This window comes from Paramisgurnus dabryanus, chromosome 14, assembly GCF_030506205.2.
Source record: "Paramisgurnus dabryanus chromosome 14, PD_genome_1.1, whole genome shotgun sequence".
NCBI lineage: Eukaryota > Metazoa > Chordata > Actinopteri > Cypriniformes > Cobitidae > Paramisgurnus > Paramisgurnus dabryanus.
The window spans coordinates 29363462-29384277 of NC_133350.1; the positions used below are offsets into that span (position 1 = coordinate 29363462).

At 38.4% G+C, this 20816-nt stretch overlaps 2 protein-coding genes and 4 non-coding genes across 15 annotated transcripts in view; 1 reads left to right on the forward strand and 5 right to left on the reverse strand.

The window, feature by feature from the left end:
* Positions 1–5202, forward strand: part of sp1 (sp1 transcription factor) — a 40395-nt gene extending 35193 nt beyond the window's left edge. For both annotated transcript variants that reach the window (XM_065241918.2, XM_065241919.2), the window contains exon 6: positions 1665–5202. In XM_065241918.2, coding sequence (XP_065097990.1) covers positions 1665–1969 — 305 coding nt within the window. In that variant the 3' untranslated portion in view covers positions 1970–5202. The remainder of the gene's footprint in view (positions 1–1664) is intronic.
* A 1155-nt stretch (positions 5203–6357) lies between these two features.
* On the reverse strand, positions 6358–11332 carry LOC135719289 (mannose-binding protein A-like). 9 transcript variants are annotated; one of them, XM_073811751.1, is made up of 6 exons: positions 11115–11329; positions 10391–10447; positions 9611–9648; positions 8156–8348; positions 7969–8046; positions 6358–7858 (listed from the first exon to the last, which is right to left on the reverse strand). In XM_073811751.1, the coding sequence occupies exons 4-6, from the start codon at positions 8346–8348 to the stop codon at positions 7386–7388; spliced, it is 744 nt and encodes a 247-aa protein (XP_073667852.1). In that variant the 5' UTR covers positions 9611–9648; positions 10391–10447; positions 11115–11329; the 3' UTR covers positions 6358–7385. The 9 variants fall into 9 exon arrangements, with proteins under 9 accessions (XP_073667852.1, XP_065097999.1, XP_065098000.1 ...); XM_065241927.2 differs by having other exon boundaries at positions 10391–10450; XM_065241928.2 differs by having other exon boundaries at positions 8156–8351; positions 10391–10450.
* A 5321-nt stretch (positions 11333–16653) lies between these two features.
* On the reverse strand, positions 16654–16725 carry trnac-gca (transfer RNA cysteine (anticodon GCA)). Its single transcript has one exon. It is a non-coding gene; the product is annotated as a tRNA-Cys (tRNA).
* A 476-nt stretch (positions 16726–17201) lies between these two features.
* On the reverse strand, positions 17202–17283 carry trnas-gcu (transfer RNA serine (anticodon GCU)). Its single transcript has one exon. It is a non-coding gene; the product is annotated as a tRNA-Ser (tRNA).
* A 1715-nt stretch (positions 17284–18998) lies between these two features.
* trnac-gca (transfer RNA cysteine (anticodon GCA)) lies at positions 18999–19069 on the reverse strand. The gene has a single exon. It is a non-coding gene; the product is annotated as a tRNA-Cys (tRNA).
* A 202-nt stretch (positions 19070–19271) lies between these two features.
* trnas-gcu (transfer RNA serine (anticodon GCU)) lies at positions 19272–19353 on the reverse strand. Its single transcript has one exon. It is a non-coding gene; the product is annotated as a tRNA-Ser (tRNA).
* Between the last annotated feature and the right edge of the window lie 1463 nt (positions 19354–20816).

Consider the following 20816-nt stretch of genomic DNA (forward strand, 5'->3'; position numbering starts at 1 on the left):
TCCAAGGTAATAAAGTAATGCAGTTCATTCTGTATAAGTCTATATACACCACTAATAATATAGTTCATATCTTTTTAGGTGTGTAGGACATCGTACGTGCTGCACTGATCGATTATGACATTAACACGGTAGTAATTGGAGAGCAGACTGCTCCTAATATGCTTTAAAGCGTAACTAAACCCCTGATCAGAGCCTGACTCCACCCACTGCAATATTTGAAAAATGCAAGAAAAGTGGGCAGATCCCAACGGAGACAGAGGGGACGATCTAAGTGTGTGGTGAGATCGTAACAAGGGCGTGGTGAGCTTGAACCTGCTTACGTCACAAGTTATTTCTTGGACCCAACATCCAATAGGAAAATTCAACTGCAGTAGCCACTGTTCAACCTGAAGAGGGCAGCACTCAGACGTTTTTACACCATATATTGTAGTATTGAAACACTTTATATCCAAATGTCAAAAAACTTACTAAAATCAATGAACAGCACTAATAAAGCATCATTCTTACAGATCATTAACTAAAAAAAGTTGGTTTAGGGTTTAGTTACTCTTTAAGTTTCACAAACGGTCCTTTTCAGGGGTCTGAGTGCGGTTTACTGTGTTTTTGGCCCATATTTTAAACTAGTGATGCAAAGAACTTATTACTCTCATAATAGCTTACCTCTTGCAGATGTATGCAGCCTGTGCGAAATTGGCAAAAGTTCATATCTGGACAATTTTGCTGATAACAATAGCCAGTATTTTGAATCCTTAAAAAAACTTGTTTGTGAAAGTCTTATTGTTCTAGCTCCCTCCTACAATATATTAAAATGATTTCTTAGTTAATGTTGATGTATAAACCAAACAGAAAGGTCTTTATAATTTAAAACTGAAGCATTCAAGTAAACGGTATTAAACAGTAGAGTATTTAAACCAAAACATTTTATAAGTCAGCAAATGTAAACTTTCATCAAGCATAAGAGGTGCTGCATAGCTTACGCTTACATAATTGCTTATTGCTTTAATGTAGTGAGTTTCTCTTCAGACATTTCACGCTGTTATGTTTATAATAGTTTGTTGTTCATATTGGTCATCTTGTAGTCCATTTTAAAATATTCTAGATATTTTAAAATTGACTATATTCTATTTGAAATGGACTATAATATTCTAGATATTTTCAAATGGACTATATTCTAGATATAGAGGTGGTGATGGCGCAGTGGATAAGACACATGCCTTTGGTGTGAGAGACCAGAGTTCGAATCCACTGTGACACACCATTGTGTCCCTGGGCAAGACACAATCTTGTGAATAAGTAGGCAGAATGATTTTCACATAATTTTAAAGAAACATCTAGACTACTAGATCCTGTTTTGAAAAGTCTTGTGAAAACATAATATTGTAGCCCAGTTTGTGCTGAACACGGTGTTATGAGACTTTTGCTATTGTTATGTTATTAACCAACTTAAAAAAGCACAAATGTGAGTGCAGGCCAAAACTACTCAAGGATGCCAAATCACCTTAGGACCCCAGAGGGTTAAACTAATTGCAATCAGCCAAAAACATGGTTGAAGTACTTTTAATTTGTTTAAGCCATGGTTTATATTATACAGTTATATAGGTATATGTACAGATTTAACTGTGTTCTGAAAATGTGCTTACCGAAAATGTTGAACTTTTTAACAGGTGAAAAGAAGTTCTCATGCCCGGAGTGTCCCAAGCGTTTCATGCGAAGTGACCACCTGTCCAAACACATCAAGACCCATTTGAATAAGAAAACTTCAGCTGGAGCTGTGAATAATAACGACAGCACTCTTTCAGCTGCAGCCAGCTCTGACGGCTGTGATACCGGCGACGTGTCGAGCCAGCAGCAAACTCTCTTAACCATGGACACGTCTTCAGATGGGTTTGGCCGTTTAGCGCCCGGCAGCATCAATGTCATGCAGGTCACAGATCTTCACTCCATTAATCTGAATAGCAATGGCTATTAATGAACATTGGCTGGCTACAGTGTATTGAGTATTCACTTACATGACCAGGAAGTGAATGCATTGTAAAGCCCATGACGCATGCTTTCACTGAGGTAGTTTGAGGTGTGATAGCATCTAAAAGGTGCTTGTTTACCTCATCTTCTTTTGTTTTGCATCCCTTCCTTGTATATTGTATAAAGTCATTTGGGATCTTTTTATTAATTCTTTAAGCTGAACTTGTAGGGTATTACATGGCATCACGGTAATTCACTTGCTGTTCAGGAAAAGGATACAGTGCGTTAAAAGTGAACAACATAAGCACCGAAAGTTTAAAAGCTGTGGGAAACTGATATCATAGTTGTCTTTTTTTAGTCTTTATTAGTGTACTCACAAGCCATCATCTTTATGTGCATTAATCACAGAAAAAAACTACAGATTTGATACAGTTTGCTTTTTGTACATAAGTTATATTTTTTCTAAGCATAAAAACTGCAAATTCTGAAATGATCTTTGTTTTGTGGATGTATGAATTGTGCAGTCTTAAGCGTTGCCATTTTATAATATGTATATGGTCCATAACTTGCTTTGTTTCCTTTGTCTTTCTATACAATACACTTTTAAGTTACAGTGAATAATGATGTATGTGCCAGTTTTCTTGGTTCCTTAAGCAGTCTTAAGCAGTCATTTTAATTTATCAGAAAAGTTGTTTTTCCATTCAGTTATAATTGGTTAAAACCAAAAGCCTTAATATCTGCATTAGAGGGGGATTTTCCATGAATCTAATGAGTAATAACCAAAGCTTTACACTTTTCCTATGTGAACTCAGGTGAATGTTACTCTTGGTGTTAAGCACTCATCATGATTAAATTAAGATGAACTACATGAAGACCCTCAATAGTTGTTATTTAATGTCTCTACTTTGGTTAAATGGTCTTTCAAATTTTCCTTAACATGCTGCAATGCTGTTTTAAAATAAAATGACCACTACATATCGAGATTGTTTCATCACACCATTAGCGTTTATATGCCAACAAACACTACGTGGCTGTTGCAGAATGTAAAAAAAAATTTATTTGTTGTTTGGGTAGTGCTTTTACATAGAGTACACATCCGTGAAGGGGTCTTCGTAAAGTCTTTGGTTGAGTCATCACTTTTTTTTAACAGTAGTACGTGCATGCAATTCTTTTGTATTTATGTTTGATACCAAGATAGTACAGAGCCATTGCAAAGCATTGAAATCAAATAATACATTAAAACTGCATGTATGTTAAAGTGTAAACAATCAAAACACCTTTAATTTTGCAGTTATTTCAATAGCACTTTTGACAATGTTTGTAGTTACAAAGCAGCTGTACAAAAATCATTTTAGCAGAGGGAAATAGGAAGAATAAAACGATATAAAATATCATAAAAATGGGCATATGCATTTAAACATAGAACATCGTACTGTACATCACACAGCAGATACCAGCCAAATCAGACATTGCTCTTAAAAACTTCCAAGTTTGCAAAAATCGCTGCAAAAAGTGAAGACGGGCCATATCAACATGGTTTCTCCCAGAAAACGATGCACTTGAAAATATGTGGGTAAATATCAGTGAACTATTTTGTTGTTACTGACAAGTTTGGGGACTGAGGGTAAACCACCACTAGTCAAAATGGTGTGCCACAGAGCCCTTTTGCCACACGTTTGTGGCTATGTTGACAGTTTTGCCCAAACCAATTGGCCAACAACTTTGAATGTGCTCAAAATGTCATGAAATTTGGCAGAGACATCCGAGTCTTAAAGGTGCCATAGAAATGAAAAACGATTTACTTAGGCAAAGATGTATAATTAGAGCTGTGTACATGGTAACGACATATCGTGATCCTCAAATGTGTTTGTTTCCTAATTTTTATGTAAACCTCGCGCATAGGCAAAAAACATAACACAGACTGTGACATCACAGTCAAGATGTATGCCCCAACATTAAATTACACATTAAATTAATTACAAAATTGTTAAAATGCTAAAAACGAAGTTGTGACTGCTGAGTTTGCGCTACATTCTAATTAATGCTATATGCCAGGGCTATTCAAATCTTACCCTGGAGGTCCGGAGCACTGCAGAGTTTAGCTCCAACCCTAATCAAACCTAACCACCTGTGATTGTCTAGTGATCATGAAGACCTTGATCAGCTTGCTCAGGTGTGTTTGATTAGGGTTGGAGCTAAAATCTGCAGTGCTCCGGCCCTCCAGGGTAAGATTTGAATAGCCCTGCTATATGCTAGTATTTAGGCTGAAGTTCTACTATTGACGTTACAGTTATGTTTTGCAGGTCTTTACTGAAAAAACACAAACTTACCACTCAGAAACGTCCATTAATAATCTCCAAACAGTTGACTATTGCTTAAAATCTGTATGTTTTATCTGATACAGGCTCAAACATAGAGGGGCAGTTTCCCGGACAGGGTTTTGATGAATCCATGACTAGGCCTTAGTTATATTAGGACATTTAGGTAGTTTTTACAAACATACTATACAAAAACAATACTGGTTTCATCTTAAGAGAAAACAATGGCTCGGATATATATGTTGAGATGTCAGTACAAAATATTTTAAATTAAGGCAGCTCAAACATGCATGTCTGGGATTCGGATAAACCCTGTCCAGAAAACCGCCCCTTAAGAGGTCTGTTTAGGAATGTGAGCTACCGGCATGAGCCTCAGAGCAGAGCTCAACATTATTATTTATGACCAGGGGTTCAATTGGGGTCAGTTATGTGTGGGGGGGCTCTGTGTGGTGGGGTTTTCGAGAGGGTAACATGTTTAATACTGATGACAGCAAAGCCACTAGTGTGTTTCAATGACATTCTGGCCCTTTGATATCATAAGTTTCAGCTTTGAAGCTGTGCCAGAGGTTGACCCAAAATGTTTTTAAAAGAGTGTCTGAACTGTAAATGAGGCAAATCTATGAGTGTGACACCCTATATCCATTTGTTGCCTGTGTCATTATTAGGGATGCACCGAATCCAGATTTTTGGGTTAAATTGGGTTAAAAAAAATACACAAGTTTTTATTCATTTAATTCCCATTCAGACAAGTTATACAGCTAAAACCAACCAGCCTGACCCGCTAAAACCAGCCTGACCTGCTTAATTCAGCTAAGACCAGCCAGCCTGACTAACTTAAACCAGACTGACCAGCTAAGATCAGCCATCCTGACCAGAATTAACCTGCTACGTCCAGCACCAGCACCTGCAATTCAAAGCTTTTTATAAAACAGGCAGTTCTGGTCCTTCATTCTGATTGGTTGAAACAGGTTCTAAGCTGTGATAAAATACCCCATTAACCCCACGGTTCAGACAGCATTACATAGCTTAAGTATCACTGCGCCACTGTTGCTATGATTTATGAAAATAAATACCACAATTTTTAATCATATTTAATTTTTGACAATAATTGCACAATTAATGGTGATATTCAGATAAATGTCAATAAACATTGTTGATTTGAGTTGTCTTGTCAATTAAGCCGATCCATATTTCTGTTATTATCCACTCGGTAGCGATCTTATACAACTTAAACACTGAAGTATCCCCAAAAACTCTGTGTAAGTTTTGATCATCGCTTGGAATCTGATTTCTTACAAAAGTCTTTCACAAAAATGCAATTATCTCAGCTTTTTTCTCAAAATTTGAGAGGTAATAAAAAGAGAACAAAAGAAGGTAGTATACATTTGTTTTTTTTGTTTGTTTTTTTAAAGTGAAGGGTCTGTTCTTTCATTTGATATATTGTATGTTTATATATTTAATGAAGAATTGCTCCACGTTGTGCCTAATAACGGCTGTTATAAAATGCACTGGTAACCCACTGCTTCATTTAACACTGATAAGTGTGGAGCTATATAAACTCTGAAAAAGTGTTGAAATCAACTCTGTGAGAGTTCATTTAATACTGGACTTTTACTGTGTATTCAATAGTCTGTAACCCTTTATCATTTTTTTTTTCACTGAATTGTAAGTGTATGAATTTGTCATTGCACTTGCATGTGTAGTTTGATATATCCACCTCTTTGTTTTCAGGTCAGTTGTTTATTTATTGTTTTATTTTAAATTTTAAAATTAATAAATATTTTTGTTTGTTTATAGGGACATGCATTATAATCATTTTGTATATTTTGAAATATCATCTTTTTGCATAATTTCTGTTTTTCAAAGTTAAATATAAAGATAAAATAAATATTGATTAATAAATCAGAAAAAAATAAGGGGCTTGTCGATGTTGTTTAATTTGATGTTGTGAGAAACTGAACCACATCAGATATACTGCCTGCACAACAAACACATGTGCAATGCACTTTCAGACTTGACACCATCAAAAGATAATTCTAGAAAAATTATATGTTTATGACACAGCAAGTCCTAAAGATGCAAGGCAAGGTAATTTATTTATAAAGCAGTTGACCAATGTGCTGTACATTTCGAAACAACTTAAAACTCCAAACCACTAACATGCTAACACATTAAAGGGGCCATGCCATGAAAATCTGACTTTTTCCATGTTTAAGTGATTTGAGTCCCCAGTGCATTCTATCAACCTAGAAAATGTGAAAAAAATCAACCCAGTAACTTAGTTTTGGTAAACTATTCTCTACAAGCACATGAAAAAATAGGTAGTTGAAATGTGGCTCTCCTTATGATATCATAAGAAGCCCTTATTATAATAACACCACCCCTTAATCTGCACTTTCCAACCACAGCACTGTCATTTAGTGCAGAGAAAAGCACAATTGAGTTTTATTGCCAACAAACCACCATCATTGTGATCAGTGTTTGAATTACATCAGCTCATTTGCTTTTTAAAGGATACACCCAAAACGGCACATTTTTGCACAAACCTACAAAGTGGCAATTTAAACATGTTATAATAAATTATTTATATGGTGTTCTGAGCTAAAACTTCACATATGTGCTCTGGGGACACCAAAGATTTATTTGACATCTTAAAAAAGTCTTGTGCCATGGCCCCTTTAAACTACTCACATAAAAGCCAGAGAAAAAAAGATGAGTCTTTAAAAGAGATTGTGGAGGTCCTAAGCGGCAGACTATTCCAACGCTTGGGGGCACAGACAGAAAATGCACAATCTCCCCAAGATCTACCCCTAGACTTTGGGTTGATCAGAAATTTCTTGTCTGAGGACCTAAGGGATCTTGAAGGCAAGTATAAGTGTACTAAATCGGAAAGATACGGTGGTACCACACCATGTAAAATTTTTTTAAAAACAATTAAATTAACTAATGTAAAGAATACAAAATACAGGTAATACTCTTTCGAGACCCTGTTATTTCAATTTTTTATTATAAAATTTTTTTAATGGTGGAAATATTTGACAGTCAGATGAATATGTGTATTAATGCTGCAGATTTGTATAGTTACTATCCTGAATGAGGTACATTCTAGTTGATTTCTATTTCACATATGATATAATGTGGATCATTACAACCAACATCATCCCAATAACCAGAATCTATAAGAGCACCACAATCTTGTGCTCCCTTATAATCATCAGGTTGACCTGAACTCCATTTGGTAAAAGTCAAGGGTTTTCCATCAATGTCTACAAACTGTCCTTCTTTATGTCTGTCTGTGACTCCAATATATGGCTTCTTACCACTTAATCCACTGGCTAGGGCTACTCTTAACAACCCTCGGTTTTCTTCAGCATTTCTTGGCAAAGCAATTGTTCCACCAATTTCCTTGCACCATTTAATCCCATTGTCAAAGCTTTCTACAAAGCCATCATAAACAAAGTATTTCTGTCCAACCTTTCTGAATGTATCAAAACTTGCAAATTTCTCCATTACGGCAATCTTGGTGTTTAGATGCTGGATCTCAGATTTTAAAGATGTGATGTCACCTCCAGGATGCCCTGAAAATTAAACAATTACAAGATAGCTCATATGCATTATTAAAATTTTATACTGAGCTGGGAAAAAATCTGAACAAAATAACATAGTATAACTTAATAATGCTTGATACCTGGTAGACCTGGTGGCCCTGTTAGTCCTTGTGGTCCAGGTGGTCCTGCTTTACCTGGTGGTCCATGCACATCCACTCCTGTGACAGTAAAGTAAAAAGCTAAATCTTCTTCATCTGTCTTTATCACGATTTCCTGTTAACCACAGACCCAATTACTGCACCCATGCACTTAAACTCTCACACAAACCTGGCTCTCCCTTCTCTCCTTTAGGTCCAATGACCCCATCTTTTCCATCTCTACCATCTCTTCCAGGCAGACCGTTGTGTCCAGGAGTGCCTGGTACTCCACCATAAGCTGGACAGTTTAGGTTTTGAGGTTCAGCTCCATGCAAGAGTCCAGACTGAAGCATCAGAAGAACAATGAAGTACACTGGCGCCATCTGCTGGTGTAAAGAAGAAAACTTTGCTAAACTTTCCAGGAACTTAAAAACAACCACTTAGTAAGAAGATATTCCAATGATCTTACTGAAACTTAAGTTAAATCCAGAACTTACTTTCATACAAATTAGCTAACTAAAAATTAATCATTAAATTAAGTTTTATTATAGCCGTATGTCAGTATTATTATGTCTTGTGTTTATTTGCCTTTTATTAGGTGTCATGAATATTAAAATGTATAAGGTTTGCTGGGTCTTTCCATTTTTAACTACTTGTACTTATATTAAATTTTGTGTTTATAGCAAGCACGTTGCTAATAAATAACTTTATGAGTCTCTTTCCATCTTTTAAACACAAAAACAGATGTAAGTGTTTCTTGATGCTGTGTGTTGTTTATGTAATTTTATGTGATATAAAAAATATATAGGAAACACTTTACAATACGGTTCATTAGTTAACATTAGTTTACTACATTAGTTAACATGAACTAATAATAAACTGCATTTATACAGCATTTATTAATCTTTGTTAATATTAATTTCAACAACTACTAATACTTTATTAAAATTGTGTTAACGTTAGTTAATGCACTGTGGACTAACATGAACAAACAATAAAAAGCTTTATTTCTATTAATTAACATTAATAAAAAGTATTAAATACTGTAACAAATGTATTGCTCATGGATGTTCATGTACTCAAATTTTTTGACGTTACAAATTGAAGTAATTTTTTGATCCAACTTTTACTTTTTGCAGTGTAGGCAAACATTTTAATTCAGATTAAAAAGAACTTAATTCACTTCAGTATATTATGTAATGCACAGTCATTTAAATGTATCTTAGATAAGCTTCTCTTTTATTTTTTAACATAAATTTTGAGTAAATTTGAAAGCTATGAAATCGAGAAGATTTCAATAATTACATTAGTTTCCTATCACAAATTAAATTGAGTAGAGGAAATCAAAAATATAAAAGCAAATCAATAAAAAATCCTAGTAAGTCTATTAAAAAATTAAGTTGATATCATTAAAAATGTTACTTAGATGTAGCTGACAATTTTGGGAATATTATTTAACTAAAATAAATTAGTTATATTTACTTAATGTTATACATTTATTTCATACTGAACCATCAATTATCAATGATAAACAAAGCAATTTGTACACGTTATTTTATTGAAAATAGCAAACATTGTATGTTAAAAAACAAATCAGCTGAATAAACTCTGAGAGGTCTCTCAAATTCACAGCATGCAGAATCACCTCTTGAACCCAGACAAGTGGACCACCAGCACTTGTACCTGCAACAAAGATAACTTTATTTAAACGGCTGTCCGCTGTTACTCTGGATGCTGCCACAGAGCGCCACTTAATTTAACATTAATAACAAATTTGTCTCAAATCACGAATAACATAGGCTGCGAATGTATATTTTACATCTGGAGGTAAACTTTGTCTGACTAAACTTGCGCTATTTAATGCGAACGTCTGGTGCGGTGTCCGAAACTGTGAGTTGTCTACACGAGACGCGGCGCTTCTCCACCAGTGTGCCACCACACCCTTAACACAAAAAAGGAAAATAAGGCATAGGCATATGGAATCGAGAGATAATTAATATAAATTTATATAAGCGTGTGAGCTCTGCAAGGCTCTGTTGTGTTCCGCTTTCATATGAAAGGTCAAATAAGTCCGGGTGGAGCGAATCTGAGGTCCGGATTTCGGATCGCCTGACTATCAGCCACTACAGATTTACACGTGTTTGTCTACAACAGCATTATGCAGTAATAAAACGATCAGAAATTATTATTTTACACACATTTCAAGTAGCACAGCTGTATTAACACTTTAGTGACCTGAATAAATACGTAAAATAAAAATATTCATGATTAATCTAGCAGTATGTGCACAGAAAGCTGTTATTGTACCCAGTTTACAGTATGGCTCCGAAAGTATTCAGATAAATACACCTTAAGTTGTTTACGCAAGGACACATCAAATATTTTATTAAAAACAAGTTTAAATATGAATAAACTCAACACTTACCAGGATTTTTGAGGCGTTTTGGGGTTTTTTATCTTCCTGCAAGCGCAGTTTCTTCTGCTGCTGATTAAAAAAACGTTGGCTTTGTGATTTTTAAATGAACATCTGATTTACTTAATTTTTTTGCCTACATTTACTGAAATAATACAATGTAATAAATGTTTCACCAAAAATATTGAGTAAATCATAGTTAAAGTTATGCATGAAATTTACTAATTTTTTTGTTGATGTTAAATACCTATGTTAACTTGAAATGAGCAATTATTACAGTTTTAAAAACTAAAATATATAAGTGTGACATTCTCAAATATATTGATTCAAATTTACAACAAATATTAAGCATATCTATTAGAAATAATCTGTAAGTTAAATACCTATTTAATTTGATGTATACAACTAAATAATATCTGTACATTTTACACAAAAATATCTGTTTATTTTTTAGTCATTTATTTTGGTTTGTGCAACTCAAAAAATCAACTTATAGACATAAAGAGATTTTATTAAGTTATTTTAATCATTTATTTTAGTGATATTTACAAAGCCACTGAATTATTTTTTACAGTGTACCATATTCAAAAGTAGATGTTAGTATTGTGTATAACAAAAAAAAAAAAAATGCGGTTCACTTTAATGGATAAGCTCATATCACCATTCCTGTATTTATTAAATCTTAAAAAACTTTGCACTTGTTTTAATTTATTTTAAAATAGCATTCATTACATACCATTTTTCTGCAGAAGATCACAGCCAACGTTAGATGTCCAAGTCATCAAAATCACACAAATGCCCAAACAGAGGAGGCTCTTGTTGTTTAAACTGATGTTGTGAGAAACTAAACCACCTCTCAGATATACTGCTTGCATAATGTGCACATTGTGCAATGCACATTCAGACTTGACATCACCACACCATCACATGATAATACTAGTAATGTCTTCATATCAAATCCTACAGAGGATGTGATTGTCATGGTCCGATCACCCTTGTAGATGTTTTTGGGTTGAGTGTCTTGTGACAGAGCATGAAGTCAGGATTTTGATGCAATATTGCTTTGGGTCTTTTCCATTGCTTGTTGTGGACACATGGCCATTGAAGTTTCATAGTGTCACATGTTCTTGTTTTGGAGGATAAAGATTCCAGTACTTATTGTTTGTCAAGTGGTTGAAACTGTGAGAAACTGGCCATGGAGTTGGGGTTAGGTTGCCATGTTGTCAGTATTTTATTATTATTCAGTGTGCTGCTGCTGCTGCAAAAAAAAAAACTTAACACTTTAAATTATAAAAAAACAACAGCTTATTGCAAATAGTTTCAGTTAAATTTAAAGCAATTGTTTACAGTGCAGCTTCCAGGTTTTACAGACAAAACAACAGATTGTTGCATGCTGTATTTTTGTGATGATTACGGTTAGGGTGTGTAGGATGAACCCAAACACAGACAGCAGGTGGATATACACAACAGATGTTTATTATAACAAAACAGAAAACAAAAACCCACGAGGGGGCAAAACTACATAAACAAGATACGTATACAGTGGATAAGAACACTAAACAGGACAAGATCTTAACAACACTTAACAGTAAAACACTAAATATATATAACACTGGACTGGACTGGACTCGACTGGACTGGACTGGACTGGACTAGATATGACTTGACTTTTTAAACAACGTACTTACAGGAACTTGGAACAAGACACAAGCATGGGACAATGAATACAAGGGGATTAAATAGGGGAGCAAATCAAGAAGGGAACAGGTGGCATGATTCAAACAATGATGGGAATAATAAACGAGGAAACAAGGGGGCAGGGTCAGGAGAAGAGACAGAAAGCACATGGCTAGGAAAAAACAAAGCCAGTGCTCTCACACAAAACATAGGGCTGCCATGATCCTGTCACTAGAAAACTGTGACCTGAAGACAGGATCATGACAATTACAGCACTCTTGGAAATTTTACAATAAAGTATTTACAGTGAACTTATATCGACTAAATATTGAGTTGCACTTTTAATAGATACATCTTTTGATTTCAATAATGTATTAGTAAATGTTGAGATTAACATTAACTAAGATCAATAAATGCTTTATAAAATGTGGTTATTGCTACTTGTGTAGTCAACAAATGTTAAAAAAATTTGTAAGGGGTTAATAAAAAGTTTAATCATGAATCATAAAAACTAGTAAATTTCTATGTAACTTAAATGATAAAAGATCAAGAAAACTGACATAACCAGAGAGGAGCTTAATGAATCATGACTACTGGATCTGCCAAGGGTGTGGGTATCTAAACTGATGTCGGCTGCATCACATTTTGTGACATCCAGAAACTCATCCTCTTGAACCTTAACCTGCATCTCTGGCAGAGTGATGCCCACTTCACTATGCTCCAGTGGAGAGAGGAGGGGCCTCAGTTATAAAATGCTGTGTAAAAACCATCCTACATTTGATCTTACGATCATTTATCAAAAATGCATACGTGTGATTCATAAATCGAACGTACGCGCAGAAAACGTGTATGTTTTTCAAATCTATAAATCGCAAATGAACTTGTGCGCAGCCGAGCAGTTTCAGATCTCCGCCTTCAGAGCCCAGTTTTGTGTAAAGCTGAACATCAGGTGGATCTTGGATGCAGGGTAAATGTTTCTGCTGTACCTTCCAAACGCGTGTCATGCTCTCTGGATCGACGAGGCGCAAGCCAGTCGTGTTGGTCAGTTCCCACATGGAGTCTAGGAGTCCTTGAATCAAGGCACGAGTTTCTTCAACTCCGCGTGTCCTCCTCATGTAGTGCTTGGCTAGCTCACTGTAAAAGATACTTGACAGGATTTGGGTCTCTGTTGGAATATGCCCCCATGACAAGATGAGAGATGTCATCCTTGTCCCATTCAAAGATACAGCTGGACGGATGGATGGTGCTCTGTTGTTAGACCAGCAGTGAACCATCGCATGAAGTGGAATACATCAAACGCACTGTGACCTTCCATGGTCGAAACCAGGTAAGAACAAGGAGAGGTTATGCATTTTCTTACATTTAAATTTACATCATTAAACAATTATGCTTTTTCTAAATTAAATATATTTGTGTTTACTTGACTGCAAACAGTTAACTGGGGTTCTCATGCTATATTTCTTTTTTATAATTGTCAATTCTGGACCTTGATTCTGAATGGTTGAAACATGTTCTAAGCCGTTATTAAATACCCCTCTAACCCACTGCTTCTTGGTGCTTATTGCTTTATTTTTCAAAAAATTTTCATTAGGAGTGAATATTTTGAACAACCTGTACAAAATTCATGTAAATTCACAGCTGGCTCTGGCTCTATAGCATCCTTGAATTGCTTCACAATGCCCTGACAAAAGTAATCTAGAGCGGCTCTCTCACCAGTTGTTAGGACACAGTTTAGGACTTGGCCAAACTCATTCCCAACGTTGGTAATCCAGGTAGCTGTGTCTGCAATGCCACCAGCAAGCTTTTTAGTGATCTATATAATTACATAAACACATAAGGTATAATCACTGAACATCAATTTAAGTTTATATGCATTAGCTCTTTATATAAAAATATATAAACACACACACATTTACCTTTTTGGTAGAATCAAGTTTCAGGATGCTACCATATGTTGATGTTATGACACCCTTAAGCTCATCATGGTGACTCAGATTTTTGTTGGCATGGGCGGTCTCAAATCACTTTGCAAGAGGTAGGGGGCAATAGGGTGGTGGCTGCTCATAAACCACTTTCAGTTGGGTCAGGGCACATCTCTTTTTATGGAACTCACAGTCTGTCAGGTAATCTATAATTTGTCTTGCCCACTCCTCGCTATGAAATTCTGCCAACGCTTGCTGCAAGTAACAAAAACTGTTTCCTGCAGTTCTAGGCTTTAGCAAGGTTACACACTTCCTGACAAGGGCAAGGTGAGTGGTCAGAACATTCAGGAATTTATTTCTGTGGGAGGGATCCAGTTTTTTTAAGATCTCTGAACTCCAAGGTAGTCTGCTCCAATTAGGTCATATCTGGAGTCAACATCAACTACTTCCCTCACTTTAGTGTAGATGCCTGAATGGTGCATCTTCCTATTGCACTGTGTACACATAAGAGGAATGCCTCACATCCTTATAGGGTCCACATAAACATTTGCTGCCTGAAGTAATTGCCAGGATCAGGTGGTGTAGTAGTAGGCTTGCTGGGACTTGGTGGATGAAACCAGTTTTGGGAAAACTGCTGCTTCAGTCACCCCGTGCTGTAATACAGACACTGAGCTATCCACTTCTGGTCTGTTGGTTTGATCACTTGACAAAACTGTGTGGGGAGAAAACTCACCCAACTCGCTTCATGTTGCTGGTGGAGCTCCTTGCCGCTCTTCGATGTATGTATGTGACTGATCAGTCAATGTTGATGGTGGATCCACAGATTGTCGATCTGGTTGTAAAAGACCCCACACTTTTGCACCACATTGGTCACAACAGACAACAAGGATGGGATTCAAACCCACACATGCACAGCACAATGGATTAGCAGTCAAACGCCTTAACCACTCGGCCACCTCGTGACGTGAAACTTTCTCGGAACCCCTGCTGTTGGGCATTGTGCGATTCCTAAATTACCAGCAAGTACATAGTAGCGTGCATCAAATTGTTTCCATTGTTGATGTAATTAAATGTTATCTTTTAGAAAGCGCTGATTTTGGCCTAACGGAGGGTAAATGCCTGAAAAGAACTGTGCATGAGCAATCCATCGCCTTAGACATGTTTAGAAATAATATAAAGGACTGACCTTTAATTGATTGGGGTTCTTTTTCAAAATAGTTTTCAACGGATTTCAACATGAAACAGGCAAAAAGCAAAGGAGACATTCAAGACTTTATGTAAAGGGAACAAGAGGTTTTCATTGGCTTATGTACACAGCCAACTGGCTGCGTAATGTTGACTAAACCTCTGTACACTTACCTGCCGTACGTTCAACTAACACTAACCGACGATCAGGTTTACAATAACGTGCATCAAACTGATGTAACTGTTGAGGTAGTTAAATCAACATGACCAAAACCCTGTCATATCTCTAACAAAGTGTTTATTTCAGTCGAACCGAGGACTTTTTGTGATAACCACATCACCACAGAAACCTGTTCCTTTGGATTCTTTGTTTATTTTGATAGATTTGGCCACACACTTTCTCTCTGTGCAACACTTTCCAAAGGGGCAATGCTTTTCGTCCACTTGAGAACTGGCCACCTTTCATGCGTGAAGCGAATGTGACGGGCGGAACTGTGTGTAACTTTAAAAGTGCTTCATGACACAAGGAGTAACGTGTCTCAAGAAAGGCATTAAACTCGCAGCGTATGAAAAGGACGTGCTGTTTCTGCCCGGTTTCAAATCGAGGACCTTTCGCGTGTTAAGCGAACGTGATAACCACTACACTACAGAAACATACATGCTGTGACACTTGGTTGAATCAATGGATTTTGTCACATACTTTGCGCTCGTTTGAAGGGACCGCAAAAACTGTATGAGAAAGGCGGTGCATTTCCCAGAAATGCATGGATGCTTCTTCTGAAACCGGCAAACAACCACACACTTCTTAGTTCGGGTATCTCTCCGATTTGTTTCAGAGGTGAAGTGTGAGCAGTCAAGTCGCAGCTCTGCGATCTGACCGAATAACGCAGGTATCTCCAAACCTGCTGCTGGTCGGCTACTGTCCTGCAGACTTCAGTTTCAACCCACCTCCAACACACCAGTCTGTAATTATCAAGCAACCCTGAACACCTTGATAAGCTGCTTCAGCTAAGTTTTATTGGGGTTGGAGCTAAATCTGCAGGGCGGAAGCTCACCAGGAGCAGGGTCAGAGACCCCTGGTATTGTGTGAGCACACATTTCGTGAGCTTTGGCTTCACGTCGTATGGGATTTACTCGTTCAGTGTACGTTGGCATTTAGCCACGACTGTGCTGAAATGGCACAGTGTATGCTCGTCTTTAGCATTAAAACAGGGGTAGGCAACGCCGGTCCTGAAGTGCCGCAATCCTGCAGATTTTATTTCCAACCCTAAATAAACGTCATCCACCTGTGGTTCTCAGGTGACCTTTAGACCTTGATTAGCCTGTTCGTGTGGGCCTGATTGGAGCTGGAGCTGAACTCTGCAGGGCTGCTGCACTCCAGGACCGACGTTTTCCTAACCCTACGTTAAAAGGATCCATGATGAACTTTGAGTCCGAATATTAACGCGGCAAACTACCACAAGAGCCTACGGACACACAGGCTTACAGCCAAGGGGGCACCCGGATTTGAACCGGGGACCCCTTGATCTGCAGTCAAATGCTCTACCACTGAGCTATACCCCTCTGAGAAAACACGTGACTGAATAATTGAAAAATCATCATTTGTTATGCTTCACCACAGTTAAAGCTGTCTTGATAATGTCCAAGTGAACGGTTAGACCTCCCTATCTGCGTTTAAACGCTCTAGCACTGACCTATAAAAATTGTGCTAGAGACAACGTATGTTTTCAACCATTCCGCTAAGGTTTTTCAGTTGTTATGATTCCTGTTCTGTTCCTCTTACAGCAAACATCAACAAAGGTAAATCCGCTCAACCCAGTCTTTACCACTTTCTAGACAGTTGGCACATAGCATGGACTTTAAAGTCTAAAAACACTCAAGTGTCCCTCAGAGACTCTGGATTGTAAGCACTTCAAAACTGATGCAAAGAAACACGTTGCTTTCTCTACTGGGTAGCAGACCACTCCTAGAGGTGTGGGAAACAACTTAACCTTCGGCAGTGTTGCGTCTTAAAGACAGTTCAACGTCACAAGGACAGACGACGAGGATGGGATTCGAACCCACGCGTGCAGAGCACAATGGATTAGCAGTCCATCGCCTTAACCACTCGGCCACCTCGTCCTGTGAAACTTTCCCGTAACCCCTGCCGTTGGGCATTTTGCGATTCCTAAATTACCAGCAAGTACGTACTAGCGTGCATCAAATTGTTTCCGTTGTTTGTGTAATTAAACGTTATCTTTTAGAAAGCGTTCATTTTGGCCTGACAGAAGGGAAACGCCTGAAGAGAACTGTGCATGAGCAATCCATCGCCTTAGACATGTTTAGAAATAATTTCAAGGACTGACCTGGGGTTTGATTGGGGTTCTTTTTCAAAATAGTTTTCAACGGATTTCAACATGAAACAGGCAAAAAGCAAAGGAGACATTAAAGACTTTATGTAAAGGGAACAAGAGGTTTTCATTGGCTTATCTACACAGCCAACTGGCTGCGTAATGTTGACTAAACCTCAGTACACTTACCTGCCGTACGTTCAACTAACACTAACCGACGATCAGGTTTACAATAACGTGCATCAAACTGATGTAACTGTTGAGGTAGTTAAATCAACATGACCAAAACCCTGTCATATCTCTAACAAAGTGTTTATTTCAGTCGATCCGAGGACTTTTTGTGATAACCACATCACCACAGAAACCTGTTCCTTTGGATTCTTTGTTTATTTTGATAGATTTGGCCACACATTTTCTCTCTGTGCAACACTTTCCAAAGGGGCAATGCTTTTCGTCCACTTGAGAACTGGCCACCTTTCATGCGTGAAGCGAATGTGACGGGCGGAACTGTGTGTAACTTTAAAAGTGCTTCAAGACACAAGGAGTAACGTGTCTCAAGAAAGGCATTTAACTCGCAGCGTATCAAAAGGACGCGCTGTTTCTGCCCGGTTTCGAACCGATGACCTTTCCCGTGTTAGGCGAACGTGATAACCACTACACTACAGAAACCTACATGATGTGAAACTTGGTTGTATCAACGGATTTTGTCACATATTTTGCACTCGTTTGAAGGGACCGCACAAACTGTATGAGAAAGGCGGTGCATTTCCCAGAAATGCATGGATGCTTCTTCTGAAACCCGCAAACAGCCACACACTTCTTAGTTCAGGTATCTCTCCGATTTGTTTCAGAGGTGAAGTGTGAGCAGTCAAGTCGCAGCTGTGCGATCTGACCGAATAACGCAGGTATCTCCAAACCTGCTGCTGGTCGGCTACTGTCCTGCAGACTTCAGTTTCAACCCACCTCCAACACACCAGTCTGTAATGATCAAGCAACCCTTAACACCTTGATAAGCTGCTTCAGCTAAGTTTCATTGGGGTTGGAGCTAAATCTGCAGGGCGGAAGCTCACCAGGAGCAGGGTCAGAGACCCCTGGTATTGTGTGAGCACACAATTCGTGAGCTTTGGCTTCACGTCGTATGGGATTTACTCGTTCAGTGTACGTTGACATTTAGCCATGACTGTGCTGAAATGGCACGGTGTATTCTCATCTTTAGCGTTAGAACAGCGGTAGGCAACGCCGGTCCTGAAGTGCCGCAATCCTGCAGATTTTATTTCCAACCCTAAATAAACGTCATCCACCTGTGGTTCTCAGGTGACCTTTAGACCTTGATTAGCCTGTTCATGTGGGCCTGATTGGAGCTGGAGCTGAACTCTGCAGGGCTGCTGCACTCCAGGACCGACGTTTGCCTAACCCTACGTTAAAAGGATCCATGATGAACTTTGAGTCCGAATATTAACGCGGCAAACTACCGCAAGAGCCTACGGACACACAGGCTTACAGCCAAGGGGGCACCCGGATTTGAACCGGGACCCCTTGATCTGCAGTCAAATGCTCTACCACTGAGCTATACCCCCTCTGAGAAAACACGTGACTGAAGAATTGAAAAATCATCATGTGTTATGCTTTACCACAGTTAAAGCTGTCTTGATAATGTCCAAGTGCGTCCAAACACGTTGCTTTCTCTACTGGGTAGCAGACCACTCCTAGAGGTGTGGGAAACAACTTAACCTTCGGCAATGTTGCGTCTTAAAGACAGTTCAACGTCACAAGGACAGACGACGAGGATGGGATTCGAACCCACGCGTGCAGAGCACAATGGATTAGCAGTCCATCGCCTTAACCACTCGGCCACCTCGTCCTGTGAAACTTTCCCGTAACCCCTGCCGTTGGGCATTTTGCGATTCCTAAATTACCAGCAAGTACGTACTAGCGTGCATCAAATTGTTTCCGTTGTTTGTGTAATTAAATGTTATCTTTTAGAAAGCGTTCATTTTGGCCTGACAGAAGGGAAACGCCTGAAGAGAACTGTGCATGAGCAATCCATCGCCTTAGACATGTTTAGAAATAATTTCAAGGACTGACCTGGGGTTTGATTGGGGTTCTTTTTCAAAATAGTTTTCAACGGATTTCAACATGAAACAGGCAAAAAGCAAAGGAGACATTCAAGACTTTATGTAAAGGGAACAAGAGGTTTTCATTGGCTTATCTACACAGCCAACTGGCTGCGTAATGTTGACTAAACCTCAGTACACTTACCTGCCGTACGTTCAACTAACACTAACCGACGATCAGGTTTACAATAACGTGCATCAAACTGATGTAACTGTTGAGGTAGTTAAATCAACATGACCAAAACCCTGTCATATCTCTAACAAAGTGTTTATTTCAGTCGATCCGAGGACTTTTTGTGATAACCACATCACCACAGAAACCTGTTCCTTTGGATTCTTTGTTTATTTTGATAGATTTGGCCACACATTTTCTCTCTGTGCAACACTTTCCAAAGGGGCAATGCTTTTCGTCCACTTGAGAACTGGCCACCTTTCATGCGTGAAGCGAATGTGACGGGCGGAACTGTGTGTAACTTTAAAAGTGCTTCAAGACACAAGGAGTAACGTGTCTCAAGAAAGGCATTTAACTCGCAGCGTATCAAAAGGATGCGCTGTTTCTGCCCGGTTTCGAACCGATGACCTTTCGCGTGTTAGGCGTACGTGATAACCACTACACTACAGAAACCTACATGATGTGAAACTTGGTTGTATCAACGGATTTTGTCACATATTTTGCACTCGTTTGAAGGGACCGCACAAACTGTATGAGAAAGGCGGTGCATTTCCCAGAAATGCATGGATGCTTCTTCTGAAACCGGCAAACAGCCACACACTTCTTAGTTCGGGTATCTCTCCGATTTGTTTCAGAGGTGAAGTGTGAGCAGTCAAGTCGCAGCTGTGCGATCTGACCGAATAACGCAGGTATCTCCAAACCTGCTGCTGGTCGGCTACTGTCCTGCAGACTTCAGTTTCAACCCACCTCCAACCAGGGCTCTGAACCGGTTCAAGGAACGAAAACGAAAACCGGAAACGAACGAAATTTTAACAGGAACAAAAACGAAAACTAAAGTTTCATTGGGGTAGGAGCTAAATCTGCAGGGCGGAAGCTGACCAGGAGCAGGGTCAGAGACCCCTGGTATTGTGTGAGCACACAATTCGTGAGCTTTGGCTTCACGTCGTATGGGATTTACTCGTTCAGTGTACGTTGACATTTAGCCATGACTGTGCTGAAATGGCACGGTGTATTCTCATCTTTAGCGTTAGAACAGCG